The sequence below is a fragment of the Echiichthys vipera genome (assembly GCF_963691815.1).
Source record: "Echiichthys vipera genome assembly, chromosome: 20".
Classification (NCBI taxonomy): Eukaryota; Metazoa; Chordata; class Actinopteri; order Perciformes; family Trachinidae; genus Echiichthys; species Echiichthys vipera.
The window spans coordinates 20,052,373-20,068,079 of NC_139845.1; the positions used below are offsets into that span (position 1 = coordinate 20,052,373).

Here is a 15,707-nt window from a genome sequence, read left to right on the forward strand (position 1 = left end):
TTCACGGGTCTAAACAATGGAACCGCCATTGTTGCGTCCAGACGGAGACGCGGTCGGCAAAAATAGTCCCAAGAATGAGACAAACGGACAAAAAACACGTAAGAAAGTTAACAAACTAAGGTTAAGTTTAGGCTAAGGTTAGCACGACGATTTACAGGAAAAAGCACTAATAAAAAAAACAGTAAAATAAGATAAAATAGCAAAAAAGTGCGGAAAGGAGAGGGAGCAACTGTTGCTGGCTGCCGCTTTACACAGCGCCGGATATGAACTGGATTGATGACCTGTATGAGGAAGGTGTTTTGCATCCTTTGCACCTATGTCGGACAAATACAGCCTGCCTATTTTTCGATAAAAGCAATTCCCACATTTTCAGAACCACCTCCGTGAAGATGAGATGGACCAATTCCTGTCTCTCAACATACAACACAAATGACTGATATTTGATTTGGGGGTAGACGTTACTGAGGTCCAGTGGAGGGACATTTTAAAACTGGTCCATTCAACCTTGATTTGTGTCAGGCAGGGCCTATTACAGTGGTAGGTGATTAATAGAGCCCATTTATAGAGCTTTCACAAACTGGCTAAGATATACCCTAGTCACAGTGATGCACGTAGACTCAGCCGACCACGCACACATGTTCTGGACGTAGCCGAGCTTGCTGAATTTCGGTCTGATATATTTCAAACCCTCAAACTGGCTCTTAACACAAATTTGGAACCAAATCCCCTGACTGCTCTTTTTGGACTCCCTCATTCTAAAAATCTGCCCATTACTGCACAACGTGTCGTGGCCTTTACCACCCTGCTCACCAGACGTAACATTTTCCTTGAATGGAAAAAGGTTTCTCCACCGACTCATAACAGTTGGATACGTGACATTTTACAATGTCTACGGTTAGAGAAGTTAAGGTTTTCACAGAGGGGATCTTTGACGGCATTTCACCAAACCTGGGACCCACTGCTGGCTCTTATTAGTAATAGTCTTCCCACTTTTCTTCCGGCTTTCTTGCAGTTCAGGCACTTTTTTCTCTGCTCTCGCCTCTGCTTGCAATTCTGTGCTGATATTCATGCTTTCTTCTAAGTGAATTACGAGCAGTGGCTCCTGTATACCGATAAATCAATGGGACTATACACTTTTTGTGGATAGAAGACTACTGCCATAATTACGTAAATATTTGTGCGACCTGAGTACTGCTCAACCTAGGCCGACCCATAGCAAAAGCCTGCAGTGAAACAGATCCAAAGCTAATTAGCAGCAAGATGCCTCCCTTTTCTGAAGACGACTACCACAAACTTCTCCAGAAGATTGCAGTACTGGAAACCTAAATCCACAGGTTAGAAGTTAATGGACAATGTGGGAATGATACAACTTTACCATGGTCCCCAAAACAGTGGACAAGAAAATTCTAACACACGGCTAGTTTTATCACTACGAAGAAACAGGAGAACCATGTACAAGGTAATAAATCCACAAGTTCTTGCTAGAACTCTATTGGTGCTAAGCCTAATAGTAAATCCTCTCCCTGGGGAACGCGTGGGAGACTAACAGGCAGAGTCCAGGGCATTGGGATTTGTGATGCGACCGGCTGGCCTGCTCTACCCTCCCGGCATAGCGCCTCATCAACCCCTGCTGCCAAAGGGAGAAATAACAACAAACCTCCCCAACAACAATGTGTACAACTGGAGAACAGATTTGCTCCACTGCTGCAGGATCCTGGATCCCCATCTGACGACCTGGATCATTTTTCATCTGCTCACAACGAGGTAAGAGCAAAAAGAAACTCAGAAAGGCCACAGAGAAAGCTAATGCCTGGGCATGAAACTCTGATTGTGGGTGACTCTGCGAGATAAAAAGGAGAAATTTTGGCAGTAAGAACACCAAAATTCTTTGATTTCCTAAGGACATGGTATCTGACATGAACAAGAAAATCATGGCTTTCGTAAAGGAGCACCAAACGGTTAAGCGCATTGTATTGCACATAGGGTCAAACGATGTTGTGAAACAGCAGTCTGAAGTACTAAAGCAAGACTTTATTTATCTGCTAAACACAGTCAGCTGTTGAAGTGTCCATCAATGGGCCTCTGCTGCCGGTTGGAAAAGGAGTTGAGAAATTCTCAAGACTTCTGAGTCTTAACACATGGCTTTCAGCTGCATCTGCCGTAAGCTCAGTTCTTTTTATTGACAATTTGAACTTTTTTGGGACCGCAGACACCTTTTTAAAGCAGATAGATTTATCTCCTACGTCACTCATCTGCTCCCTCTGCCAAGGACATGAAACAGGAGGAATCAAAACATGACGAAGCTAAAACAAAGCCTTGGCAGGAAGAGAGCTTGGAACATGATCAGCGAGGAGAAAAAGTCTCCCGCCCCCTATCCAGCTCCACCTTCTCTACACCCACTCTGTCCACCTCCTCCCCTCTCCTGGAGTTCACTGATCACATGAAACAACTGATTACTGCTGGGACAAATTTTACACCCCGCCCGATTCCTAGAGTCCATCTCTCAAATTACTCACTGCAACCTCCCCCACTGTCACCTCTCCCATCACTTGCTCTAAGTCCAGTTTTGGCCAAATCACCAAAGACACATCATGCACCACCCCCACCTCGACGACAGAATCATCCTCTGTCTCAACAGCCTGATAACAACAGTACAGCACGTTTAGTGACTTGTGTACAAAATACAGCAAGCTCCAACTCATATGTGCTGGGCTCAGACTACAGGACGAACTGTACTCATGGCTTTTTCAAGAAGAAGTCAGGGCCCAAGTCAATAGCTTCTTCAGTTCAAGTCTTGATAAGTAATCGAAAAAGGCTAAGCAAAAAAAACCCCAGGTCATTCTGAAAATGTATCAAATCTAGCATCCTTCCCTCGTCAGTCACAGCCAATCCTAAATCACGGGGAAGATAATAATGTTGCTAACACACTAAATCTAGTCTTATTAAATATCAGGTCTTTGACAGGAAAACATTTTTAATCAATGATTTCATTATCAAGCACAATCTTGGTTGTTTATATTTAACTGAAACCGCTCCGTCTTTCTCTCCCACCTGTCTCCAGACAACGTTTACTGCTCAAATAGGTGATAGTGCTTCTTATCCCCCTTCTCTAGCCAGTTGAGGTGGTTCGGGCATCTAATAAGGATGCCCCCTGGGCGCCTCCCTAGGGAGGTGTTCCAGGCACGTCCAGCTGGGAGGAGGCCTCGGGGAAGACCCAGGACTAGGTGGAGAGTTTATATCTCCACACTGGCCTGGGAACGCCTCGGGATCCCCAAGATAGAGCTGGTTAATGTGGCCCGGTAAAGGGAAGTTTGGGGTCCCCTGCTAAAGCTGCTGCCCTTGCGACCCGACCCCGGATAAGCGGATGAAGATGAGATGAGATGAGGTGAGATTTGTTTTGTTTATATAGGGATATTACTCGAATTGCTGTGGTTCAACCTGGAGCTCCCTCGCTATGCGGCCATCTTGACGGTGTTCCGACCAGAAGACTCTAACATTTTTTTAATTAAATGATAAGGATAACACAAGAATAATGCAATATTGAGTTAAATAGGGATAGATGAGTTAAGGAAGATCTAAGTGTTGCTAATTTAAGACGGCCTGAATCGTCTAAAACTAATGGTAGGCTATTCTATACGTTATACTGGAGGGTCTTAAATTAGCTTTAATTATCAGACAGAACTTTGATCAGAATCCTGGTACTGCAACATTAACCAGAGGCGATGACAAAGAGCCAATTCCTTACTTTTCCGGTACTATGGGTTCAGTTACCGAGCTGTCTCACAGTAAACGGAGCAGCAAGGGAATCCTTGGGTCACCAAAGTTCGGTGCTTTTGGCTAAGCTCCCTTCTCCATGTTTTTAATTATTGTAATTATTTAAACCTTTAGACATTCATAATGTGTCTGCTTCCTACCCAGGCACATTACGAACTAACAGCAAAAAGTTATTTAGCATTGGCAACATAAGTTGACAGTCTCAACTAATAATATGCATTAAACATTATAAACAGTTTAACATCTACATGACATTGAAAACAAGACCCACGCTTCCCCCAGAACTAGTAAAGCGGCCATTATGGTCATGCCTCCCTCATTTCAACTGTACAGTAACATCACAGCTTTAAACTTGTACGGGATAACAGTTAGGAATAAACAAAGCTCATGGGCTTATCTATGTCAACAGATAAAAGTTTCAGACACCATCAAAAGAAAAGAAAAGGATTCACATATCAGGATGTTATTCCCTTTTTTTTGAGGAGCTAAATGCCTGCCAGAAAGAACGACATCAGTGCTGCGCAGCTGCCACCTAGTGTGCATTACCGCAAAGTGTTTGCCACTGCTGAAAAGTGTTGAGAATTAATAAAATGACTCAATTAAAACAAAATGGCACATAACTTGATAGTGTGCCTGATTGATAAGTGAAAATAGGAAACTAGTGTTATATCTGAAGGAATATTTTAGCTTCAGCTTCCTGGTTGGATATTAGTTGATAACCCAGGACTATCTAATGTTAAATAGTAATTTAGATAATTTGTTAATTAGTCATTTTTATGCATAATTTCTTTGCACTGCAGTATTTGCACTCACATTCAAATATTCTTACACTCTGAATGAAACCTTGATCTGCATGTCCTTTTTTTATTAACACTGACTCTGCGGACAGCCTCAGAGACTAGGATCAATGAATAATTGTTTTTATCACTTGTGATGTGATCAGTCACTAATAATTTCCCCCTGGGATTATTGAAATATTTCTGATACTGATTCACAACGATGATTAATTATTTTAATATTAGAGAGCAACGGCATGTTCATTTGAGATGGGAAACTTGTAATGATCTTACAATCATTATAAGTTTCCCATCATAGGATAAATTAACTTAGAGTTCAGGCTTAATGCTAAATTCCTCCTGATGCGTGTTCGGTCCGGCTCCATTTCCAGACAGCAGCAGGAAGGACCCCATGACATTGTGAGGAGTGGTAGAGTCCAATTGTTCCACCTCTTCTATAAAACAACTCTTGCTCTGGGTGTCACCCTTTTGCCCAGGAGTGCAGAATCTCAGACACGAAGGAGTTCAATGAAAGAAAAGTTTAGAAAGAATAGACTGTACAAAAGTAACTGAATGTGCATGCTACAAAACCTTGATACTGTCACACTAAATAAATGATGTGTATGTGAAACAAAATCAATGTGTCCTGTAAATTATTTGTCCAAACACCATATATGTATAAAGTATCCGAGAAATTATATGATATCTCAACTTAAGATAAACTGCATGAGCAAAAGAAAGCAAGGTGTGGTTACCACTTTTTAAGATGTTTGTGTGCCCATGGCTGTGGCCATTACACAGACACATCACACTATTATTATCATTTTATCTAAACTGAATTTTAGCAAGTAATATTCTTTAGCATGATAAGGTGTCACTTACCCCTTTGCTTTTTTTTTAAAATAGTTTTTAATCCACTACCAGAGGAAGTGGGCCCTTGCTGCAGCCAGAGATGAAGACTGTCCCGAAGGCCAGATGGAGTGTAAGAATGAAGTACAGTGCCTGTTTCCTCTTTCTGGCTGTGGCTGTGCTACTCTTTGTTCTACGTAACATGGGCATTCTGGAGGTGAGAACTTGATTTTAGTGGTCCCACTTAAAGCGTGTACCCTGTTTATATTCAAGTATAGTTAAATGGTTTTATCCCCTTAAAATTATCAAAAATGCAAATCATCCCATGGTCTTTTTCAGCACATCAAATAAGCCTTCGAGAAAAAATGCATTAAATTATAGTATAGTTAGTGAACCCAGAGTTTATTAAAAGAGTGTTTGGAAAGACTTACCTAATACAAAAAAAGCCGTTTTAATGCGTTCATCTAAATGCCCTGAGCTAATAAGCGTCCGGCTCTAAGCGACTCTACCGGATATCTCCATTAATAGTTGATACGTGAAAAAATCAATAGCTTATTTGATGTATATAAGTGCAGAAAAAGACCATGCAATGTTTTTGCGCTGGAATTACACTATAATCCTGCACTTCACTTGCTGATAGGGCTGCACAATTTTAGGAAAAGATCCAATTGTTTTTTTTTCTGGCAGATATTGCGATTTCAATTTGATTCAGGATTTCCTTCAAATCAAGCTTCAGTGCAATATTCACAATGTACAGTAACATTAAAACATTAAATGCTATTACTCTAATGCAAGGATGAAAACTAAAGTTAAAAATTGCTCCCAAATGTATTTATTAACAAGAAACATCTATGTTCATTCTTTGAAGTCCTTTACCATTAGCAGTTATTACAAATGAACTAAAAGAGCCACCTTTGTTTGTCTTTACTTAAAACTGGCGCAAAAAATTGTTAATTGTGTTAAATAAAATTACCCCGTTGAAAAATATGTCAGACATTAAAATAGGTGGCTCATTCATTTATGGCTCAGCAGCACCCAAATATGGTCTATTCTGTGAACAAAAGAGCATCTTTTCTGAAAAATAGCAAATATATTTTTTAAACAAAGGCTGACACCACAAGTCATGGTGAAGTGCAGAACAAATAAAATCTCAGAAATACTTCAACAATAATACTTGCATGTATAAGATGATAAGAGCTGTCACAGTTTTTCCAGTCTGATGTAATTTTGAGCAATTTGGCATTCTATGAGCACCATATTCGTCATAGCTATGCTGACATAATATCTACACATAAAACTGTGGGAAATAGCAAAAGGCCGTGATTTATATCCATAGGATATAACCCATATAATCCAGGAAAATGTGTTTCTGAGAATTATGATTTAAGGGTTACTGTCCAAAATGTAAAGTCTGGTCAAACTGCACCAAATTTGACACAAAGCACGTCAATGGTTCCCCAGCAATACACTTCCAAGTGTGATCACATGAATGATTCTCAAGATGTGTAAAGGAAAATGGAAAGACACACATACTTGCTTTATAGTTCTATTTAGTTAATTTGCTTTCAGTGCATCTGTCTGTTAAATCGCTGTCACCATCTCTCTCAAGCAGTGATGTCCAAATAAAGCTTTATGAAGCATTAGTTGGATTTGTTGACCCCACTAGATGGAGCTCTTGGTTTAAAGAAAAGGGCTCAATGAATGGTTATTCAATGTATTTTAACCCTTTGTTGACCAGAGAGCTCCATCTAGTGGACTCAGAAAATAATGTAAATGCTTAATAAAGCTTCATTTGAACATCACAACTCTCAACCCCTTGCCAGTTTCAGCATTGGGCAAACTCCATAATCATCGTCCAGACTGTTTCCACTGGCCCTGGTGGATCATCTCAATGGCAGCTACTCTGCTCTATTCTCTTTACTGTGGGAAGGAGACGCGCAGGTAGAGGTAATGCTAAATAGACTATCAAGTTAAATGCGATTGTAGGCACTCTATCTGAAACCTATCCTCTAAATGATTGTTCACTAAGCCCCGCCTATTCACATGTGCTTTTGTAATGATAACCTTTGCAGATTTGCCCCTTAAAAATATCAGTCATTTAAGAAACATTGAGTCTTTTTCATTTCAGATAAAAGCTCTTTTCTACAAACAAATTGTAGATTTTAGTGGAAACTCTGGTTCTCTGTCCAATCAGGTGTTGCTGGTTCACTCTAGTGAGGCTGTCACAGTACTGAACAGGCTGACCAGCGAAAGGCCTGACAGGACTCAATTCAGGAGTCTCTTTCGCTCAGGCTCACACTTTGAAACTACCAACTGTAACGTCTGCCTACGTCCAACTCAGCCACTGTGCAACTACACTGACCTCCGTACAGGCGAGCCTTGGTTCTGCTACAAACCAAAGAACCTGAGCTGTGACGCTAGGACCGACCACGCCAAGATTCAAGAAAAAGTCCAGCCCAAAGAGGTCCTCAATCACAACGAGACAATGCTCTTTCAAAGGTGAGGGAGCAAAGAGGCAGGACTGGTGCACCTGGTGCTTAATAAAGTGTCAGTGTGGTCTTCAGCTGCTGTTACCTATCTGCTAGAAAGTAGGTGGTGTTGTGTGTTCAAAGATGCTCTCCTGCATTTCTCGGTTGTAACGAGTGGTGATTTGAGTTACTTTTGCCTTTCTATCAGCTCCAACCAGTCTGGCCATTCTCCTCTGACCTCTGGCATCAACGAGGCATTTGCACCTTCAGAACTACAGAAAATGAGCAGGTGTGTCACCTTCCAGCATGACAATGACCCAAAACACACCTACAGAACGGCCACTCAATGGATATTTTCTCTTTTTCGGACCATTCTCTGTAAACCCTAGAGATGGTTCTGCATAAAAATCCCAGTAGATCAGCAGTTTCTAAAATACTCAGACTAGCCAGTCTGGCACCAACAACCATGCCATGTTCAAAGTCACTTCAATCACCTTTCTTCCCCATTCTGATGCTCGGTTTAAACTGCAGCACATCGTCTTGACCAGGGCTCCCCAGCTGTAATCCTTTGTGGAGGCACCTTTTGCTTTAATTACAGCCATCAGTCTGTTTGGATATGTCTCTAGCAGCTTTGTGCACCTAGATTGGAAAATATTTCCCCATTCTTCCTGCAGAACTGTTCAAGTTCAGTCAAATCGTGTGGTGAGCGGTGATGGACTGCACTCTTCAAGTCCATCCAGAGATGTTCTGTAGGATTTAGATAAGGGCTCTGACTAGGCCACTCTAGGACATTCACCTTCCTATCCTTTAGCCACTGTGTTGTTTTTATGACGATGTGTTTTGGGTCGTTGTCATGCTGGAAGGTGACACACCTGCTCATCTTGAAGTGTCTAACAGAGGGCCGCAGGTTTTCCTCAAGAATTTGGTGGTACTTGGCAGCATCCATTCCCTTCGATCCTGACCAACTGCCCAGTCCCTGCTGAAGAGAAAGTAGCCCACAATATAATGCTGCCACCACCAGGCTTCACTGTAGGGTACGGGTGTTGTGGGTGGTGTGCTGTGTTTGTTTTCTCACCAAACATTGCAGCGCTTGGAATTCAGCCCAAAAATTTCATTTTTGGTCTCATCTGACCCTATAACCATTTGCCACATGGCATCAGAATCTTCAATTTTTTTTTTTTATGAGACTCAGTTTGACGTTTTTCAGTAGAGGCTTCTTTCTCGCCACCCTACCATACATGTAGGACTTGTGAAATTGTTGTCACATGCACAGATCGACCAACCTCTGCCATTAAGACTTGACATGCCTTCCACTTCTGGACAATACTCTGAACGGTCCTCAGAGGGATAGTTAAAGCCTTTGAAATCTTTTTAGATCCTTCTCCTAACTTGTGCCTATCCACTACTTTATCCCAGAGCTCTTTTGAAAGCATCTTTCTAACCATGGTGAATTCTTTGTGTTACCATGCACTACTAGGAGTTGACTCCTCAAGGAACAGCTGATTTTATTCTGAAGTAAAATCAAAAACACCACAGTTGATGTCAGGAGATGTAATCTGGTGTGTAATCTGGCCCCAACGATCAATACTGGCCCAGTGTTCAGTCACCTAAAGGAGGAAGAGGGATTCACTCATGATGTTCAAATGAAGCTTCATGAACCATTTTCATTATTTATCATTATTTCTCCACTAGATGGAGTTCTCTGTTCAACAAAGGGTTGAAAACACACTAAACCACCATTCATTGAGCCCTTTTCTTTAAATCAAGAGCTCCATCTAGTGGGGTCAACAAGTCCAACTAATGCTTCATGAAGCACCACCACCGATGGCGACTTGGCTCTCATGCTGTTGGACTTCTAGTATAAGTGAGCTACGAGAACTAAAGTACTTTGATATTTTGCTGTTGAAAAAAAAAACAGGGTATCACATAATGCCAGGGCGTATGTGTCGTGCATCTGGTGTGTGTAGACTGGTCTCTGTGTGTGTTACAGTTGTTTTCTGGTGATTGAATGAATAGAGAAACAAAGTCTACGGCCACGCGGAGGCCTAATAACATACTTAGTGACTCCTTTCAGAATGAACTACCTAGTACAAATAGTACAAAAGTAGTAATAAATAGTATTGTGTCATGAATAATACGTTGGCCTAAAATAATCCACTCCTCCCAGTCACATTAATACAAAGCCCCTACCATAGCGACTTCCTAGTTCCAGTATGGAAGTGTCAAAAACTGCAGTTCTCAGAGTATCCATTAGGAGTAGTTTGCCCAATAGAGCAGTTTCTCATTGACCCCCATGTTAAATAGGCCGTTTTCACAGCATAATTAAACCTAGTTAAGGCCGCTCTTGCACCATGACTTGCAATACAGCCTACTATCTATGGCACATACACTAGATGCTAATCTGGAGTACTGAGAGGATTAAGGCCGTGAGAGTCTGTGTTTTACAGTCTATTGGCATAGTACGTTGTTGAATATCAGTTTAAATCATAGATCATAAATGCTGACTGCCTGCACTTTACTCCCGGAGCTGGTGTAATCTCTGCTAGAGACACGGAGTGCCGTGTCAGTCTCTACCCTCTAAAAAAATCCTGTTCCCATCACAAAATAAATTTAAAAAAAGACTCCCATTCCCATGGAAAATCTCAACAGTGACTCCCATTCGCGTTTATCTAGTGTAAGCCTAGCTCCCAGATGGTGGAGCTAAGGTGAGCTAATGAGGCTAATTCTGTATACGTCAGCTAGATGGACGTATCTCCCTCCCCCCAACGTCACATCAATGCCCTTTTTTGGTAAGAGGAAAAGAGGAGGAGTCAAAGTCTGACAAGATGGCAGCTCCCAGAGGCAAATATGATTGGATCAAGTAGAGAGAACGGTCTCAGGCAGAGGGGCTACCTCCATTTTTTTATGCAGTCTATGATTAATACTCATATTCCCCAAGGCAGTGGCGAGAAGGAGGAGTTGCATCCATTTATGAATCAGGCCTTTGACTCAACCCTAAACCTTAACTTAATTTAATTCATTTGAAAGTCTTGTTCTTAGTCTTTCAAATGCAACTTGGAAAACAATACAGACAACTCTGTTTGTTATAGTGTACTGTACTCCTGGTCCGTACTCTGAATTTCGATCTGATTCCGCAGAGTTTCCTTAAATCTGATAGTGAGCACTGTAGGACGTTGGTAATGATAGCCTTAGTACTGCGTTTATCTCACTATAAGTTTTGATTGGTTATATTCATAACTATGAACATAAACCTACTCACCCTTTTAACCACACCCTTGAGCCACACCTCTATTTACCCATGTATTCCTCTAACCCTCAGTAGTAATGACTTCATGAGCTTCATTAATGATAAAATTCTAACTATTAGAGATAAAATCCATCACCTGCTTTTGAAGTTTTGGCCTATACCTAACCTTCCCTTTCTCTCTAGGATCCTCGAGAAAATAGATGCCATAAGTTGTATGACTTCTTACATAATCATGGGTTATTTGAGGACTTGAACAATGAATCATAGCATTGTGACAGACATTGATGAAAATGACTAATGACTAATAGCTTCAGACCAACGACTTGTCTCTGTACTTGTTTTACTAGATCGAAGTGCTGCTTTTGACACTATTGAACATCACATCCTGTGACAGAGACCGGAGAATCTAATTAGCATTAAAGGAAGCGCAGTAAGCTGGTTTAAGTTTTATTTATAGATCAGTTTGTACATGTTAAAGCTGTAGTCCCTTACATCATCATGGGTTGTAGAAACAACACAATGAGCTGAAAGATGCTACAGCGTTCTGTGGAGCTGAGAGAACTGCAAAATCAGGTGATAATTAAATGTGGGTTCAGCACTGTGAGTGACATCTTGCACATTACAAAACCATTGGACCCATGGCTTTTTATGAAAATGTTCCTTCAAAAAATGGCCATGCCAGTTTTCCCTCACCAAGATGTAGCCTAAATCTGGTGTTACTTAGCCTTCTACAGCCTCCGAGAGACAGCATGTCAGTTGGATACTGTATTAACTCATAAATGGATTTTGTGAAGCTCAGTTTTGTGAATTTTGAAGTTGTTTGTAGTAAGTAGTTTTTCTTGTTTTAACTTCATGAAATTATGTTTTTCCTCCTTTCTTGTTTTTTTATGTTGTTAATGTTGTAGTGTGTGTAAGAGATATTTTGTTATGTGTGCTTTTCTTCAGTGGTGTCAACATAAAAGTCTACATTCGGCCTTCGGGACCCGTCAATGTCACCGTGGTGCCAAAAGAGGAAGGTAAAGTATGAAATGTACTACAGCTACAACTGCCAATAATAATAATAATAATAATAATAATATTAAACTGGAGAATTGCAGGTAGGATACACATCAACACACATCCCAGTAGTAGGACCCCGAAAACATCAACAATACTCACATCATGTGTGGATTCTGGTTCTCTCCACCAACTGCGCCACCTTGTGGGCATTCTTATTACCACATATATCTTGTCATGGGATTTGTTGTAGATAACAAAACAATGGAAAAAGCCTGACCCATGTCCTTTAACTTCCTCTCAGGTGAACCAGAGGTAAAAAATAGCAGTGTGAAGTCTGGACCCTCTGGCTATTACTACCAGGGTGAGTGGCGAGCACTAGATGGCACCACAGTTCGCCAGTTCAGCACCTCCTCTACCATCAGTCAGTGTCTGAAAGGCAAGGTGGTCCACATGTATGGAGACTCCACCGTCAGACAGTGGTTTGAATTCCTCAATGCAGCACTACCAGGTACCTGATCCACATGGATTTCTGGAAATGAAAAGTTCTTGTTTTTTGTTAATTCTGCAGCTTAATCTGTCCCTCTGTAATACTTTTAGAGCTGAAGTGGTTTAACCTGCACAGTCCGATGAAAGTTGGACCTCTAATGGCTTTAGACCATGCAAACAACATCTTGGTGACGTTCCGCTGCCACGCCCCCCCTCTCAGTTTTACTCCCCAACTAACCAGTGAGCTTCGTTACATTGCCAATGAATTAGATGGCTTAAATGGAGGCACCAACACTGTCGTAGTTTTTGGCATCTGGGCTCATTTCAGCACTTTCCCCATTGAGGTCTACATCCGGAGGCTGCAGAGCATCCGCAGGGCAGTGGTGCGGCTGCTGGACAGAGCTCCAGGCACGCTGGTCGTGATACGGACCGGGAACCCCAAAACTCTGAGGCTTAATGAGGTTTTAATCCACAGCGACTGGTACTCACTGCGAATTGATAAGGTGCTCAGAGCCATGTTCAAAGGACTGAATGTTCATCTGGTTGATGCCTGGGAGATGGTCGTTGCCCACCACCTGCCACACAGCCTCCACCCTCAACCTCCCATTATCAAGAATATGATTGATGTTCTCTTGTCCTACACGTGCCCTCAAAAGAGCAGCTAGATGTTTAATGTTAGTTAAGTTGCCATGTTATCACTGTGTGCAGCCCATGCACAGACGATAATAACTTCAATGTTTGTCATGTTTTTATATCAGAGGATGTTGAGTGAACACAAACACAAAAGAACTAGATGGAAAGAAACTGCAAGCCAACATGGGGTTGGGCAGGGGCAGAGTGGGACACAAAAATCCACCGGGACAATTCTAACTGCACCGGCCCACAACGGGCCCAACCCATCCCCTCCACCAGGAGTGTGTGTGTGTGTGTGTGTGTAAAACTCGTGGTGCAAACCGTGATATGACGACACAGCCCCACTGAGGAGGAACTATGATGAGCTCAGCTCAAATGTTTTGCTAATTATCAACAATGTCAAAGCTTGAGCTAATCGTTTTCCTGTGAACTCACCTGCATCGCTAGTTGATGCCTGGTTGTTTCGGAATAAATCCGTGATTTTTGACCATTATATCTGTGGTCAAGGAAGTTTTTTATATCTGAATAAAAATAATTAGATTGAGATTGGAGGTTAAGAAAAAATCAGTAGGCTGGATTAATGAGAGTGATCGTGACACTGTAGCAACCATGAGCGAGATGTAAAGACACAACAAGTAGATTATCTGCATCTACGGTCTATAGAGATTTCTGAGATTTTCACAGGAACGTGCTTGATTCTGAAGAGTTTTAACTCAATGGGCCGGACATGAGCATCACACGGCTGCGCAAGGCAGTCTGCCGGCCAGTTCATTTGAGCTTATTGGCCACCGGCCGACAGGGAAATCTCCCGGTTGTCCCTATAGCCACTCCGCCCCTGGGTTTGGGTATTACAAAGTAATGCTGAATGATCACACTTTACAGATCCAACCTCATTTCTCCCCCGTCTCTTTGCATGGTCAAGCAGCATTTCAGGAGATGCAGAAAATCACTTTTGGAACAGCTAACCTTTCTTTGTTGGAAGGTAACAAAATCCACCTACCAGCACCTCTAAAGATCACTGATAACATTTTATATCATGTTTGATTCAATGCGAAAACGTGAGTGTAAAAATTACAATTTGTGGCAATGTGCTGGACTATGTCTCGGCTGGGAACAGTGATTTTCTTTACTTAAGCTTTTTAAGAACTTTATATGTATTGAGAGTATTGATTCAACACTATTAAAGATGATGTTATATAATTACGAATACTAAATTAAATGTTAAGTGAGTTATTTATTTGGTTGTGGGTTGAACATGTTTTGTATTTTTTATGTTATATACTGTCTGGTGGAAGTAACAAATTACATTTACATTCTAAAAGTTGTGTTTTGTGTACATAAAAAGCTGTAATTTTACTTTAATTTGAGTACTAATCACTGATAATGGTACACGTTACATCAAACACTCCTGAAAACCTGAATTGAACAAAGGAGGAGGGTAAACCTCCATGGAGGTTAAGCTGAAAGTGTTTGAGAACCTTGAGGAGCGCACTGGCATAGAGAGGCTTAGTAGACTGGTATTATCAGCCCAGTCAGATAAAAATATTGGCATTGTACGGGGTGAAAGTCTGGAGTGTGTATGACCCAACCATCCACACTGACCTCCTCACTAAGCAGAGTGTGAGGCTTGTTTTACTCCGTCACTTGACTTCCAAAGTGCTTGCTATCAGTTCAAAGCTCCTAGTTTGTCATACAGATGCTAGAGTGTGCCCAAAACATTTCATATCAGTGTTTCTGTGGTTTGCAGAAAACAAACTTTTTTTCTTTCTGGTAACCAGGCTGTCTCCTAAAAAATACATTGCTATACAACTAAACTGCATTCTTAATTTCCTTTCATAGGAAAGCCACAGACGCACATTGTGAAAATGTGGTCAACGTTGTGAATTGAAAGAAAACGAATTAAAAAAGGAGAGACTTATTTAGAGGGAATAATATTTTAATTACATGGTGCACAATATAGTGAATTGTAAAGAGGCAGTTAAACACCATCAGTAATATATTAAAGCTGAAGTCGTTAACTTTCTGTATATTAAAAAAAAAAAATCACATTTGCTGTAACTGTCACTATATCTTGAAAGCACCATGAGACAGATGTCTGATTTCTCTTTCGCTCTACCTGCTGTTCCTGTCTGCTCCTAAAGCCATCTATGTGCTCCTAATTGCATCTGCTAGGTTCCACTGAGTCTGGAGAAAAACAACCAATCAGAGCAGTGAAGTCTCTGACGCAGAGTCAATAACTGCTCCGAACTCCAATCAAACTGTGAAACCAGGCAGCGTTGATCAAATCACAATCATTTCTTTACTGTATTGCCTATTGCTTGCATTACGTGTTTTCAGAAACATGTTTGAGTGTACCATTTAGCTGTAAAATGAGAACATTTGTCCTGCGCACAAGCCAACTGGCTGCGAAAACTCTGATTTTACAGCTCAATTGTACATTCAAATATGTTTCCCTATTTCCTATTTTTTAAAGGG

The 15,707-nt window shown here is 41.2% G+C and overlaps 1 protein-coding gene across 1 annotated transcript; it reads left to right on the forward strand.

Moving 5' to 3' along the window:
• Positions 1-1,576: 1,576 nt before the first annotated feature.
• LOC310962603 (NXPE family member 3-like) lies at positions 1,577-14,822 on the forward strand (the record flags this gene model as incomplete). Its single annotated transcript, XM_083935109.1, has 6 exons — positions 1,577-1,764; positions 7,259-7,346; positions 7,594-7,898; positions 12,060-12,130; positions 12,415-12,621; positions 12,711-14,822. The coding sequence occupies 6 exons, from the start codon at positions 1,577-1,579 to the stop codon at positions 13,262-13,264; spliced, it is 1,413 nt and encodes a 470-aa protein (XP_083791235.1). The 3' UTR covers positions 13,265-14,822.
• Positions 14,823-15,707: the final 885 nt, after the last annotated feature.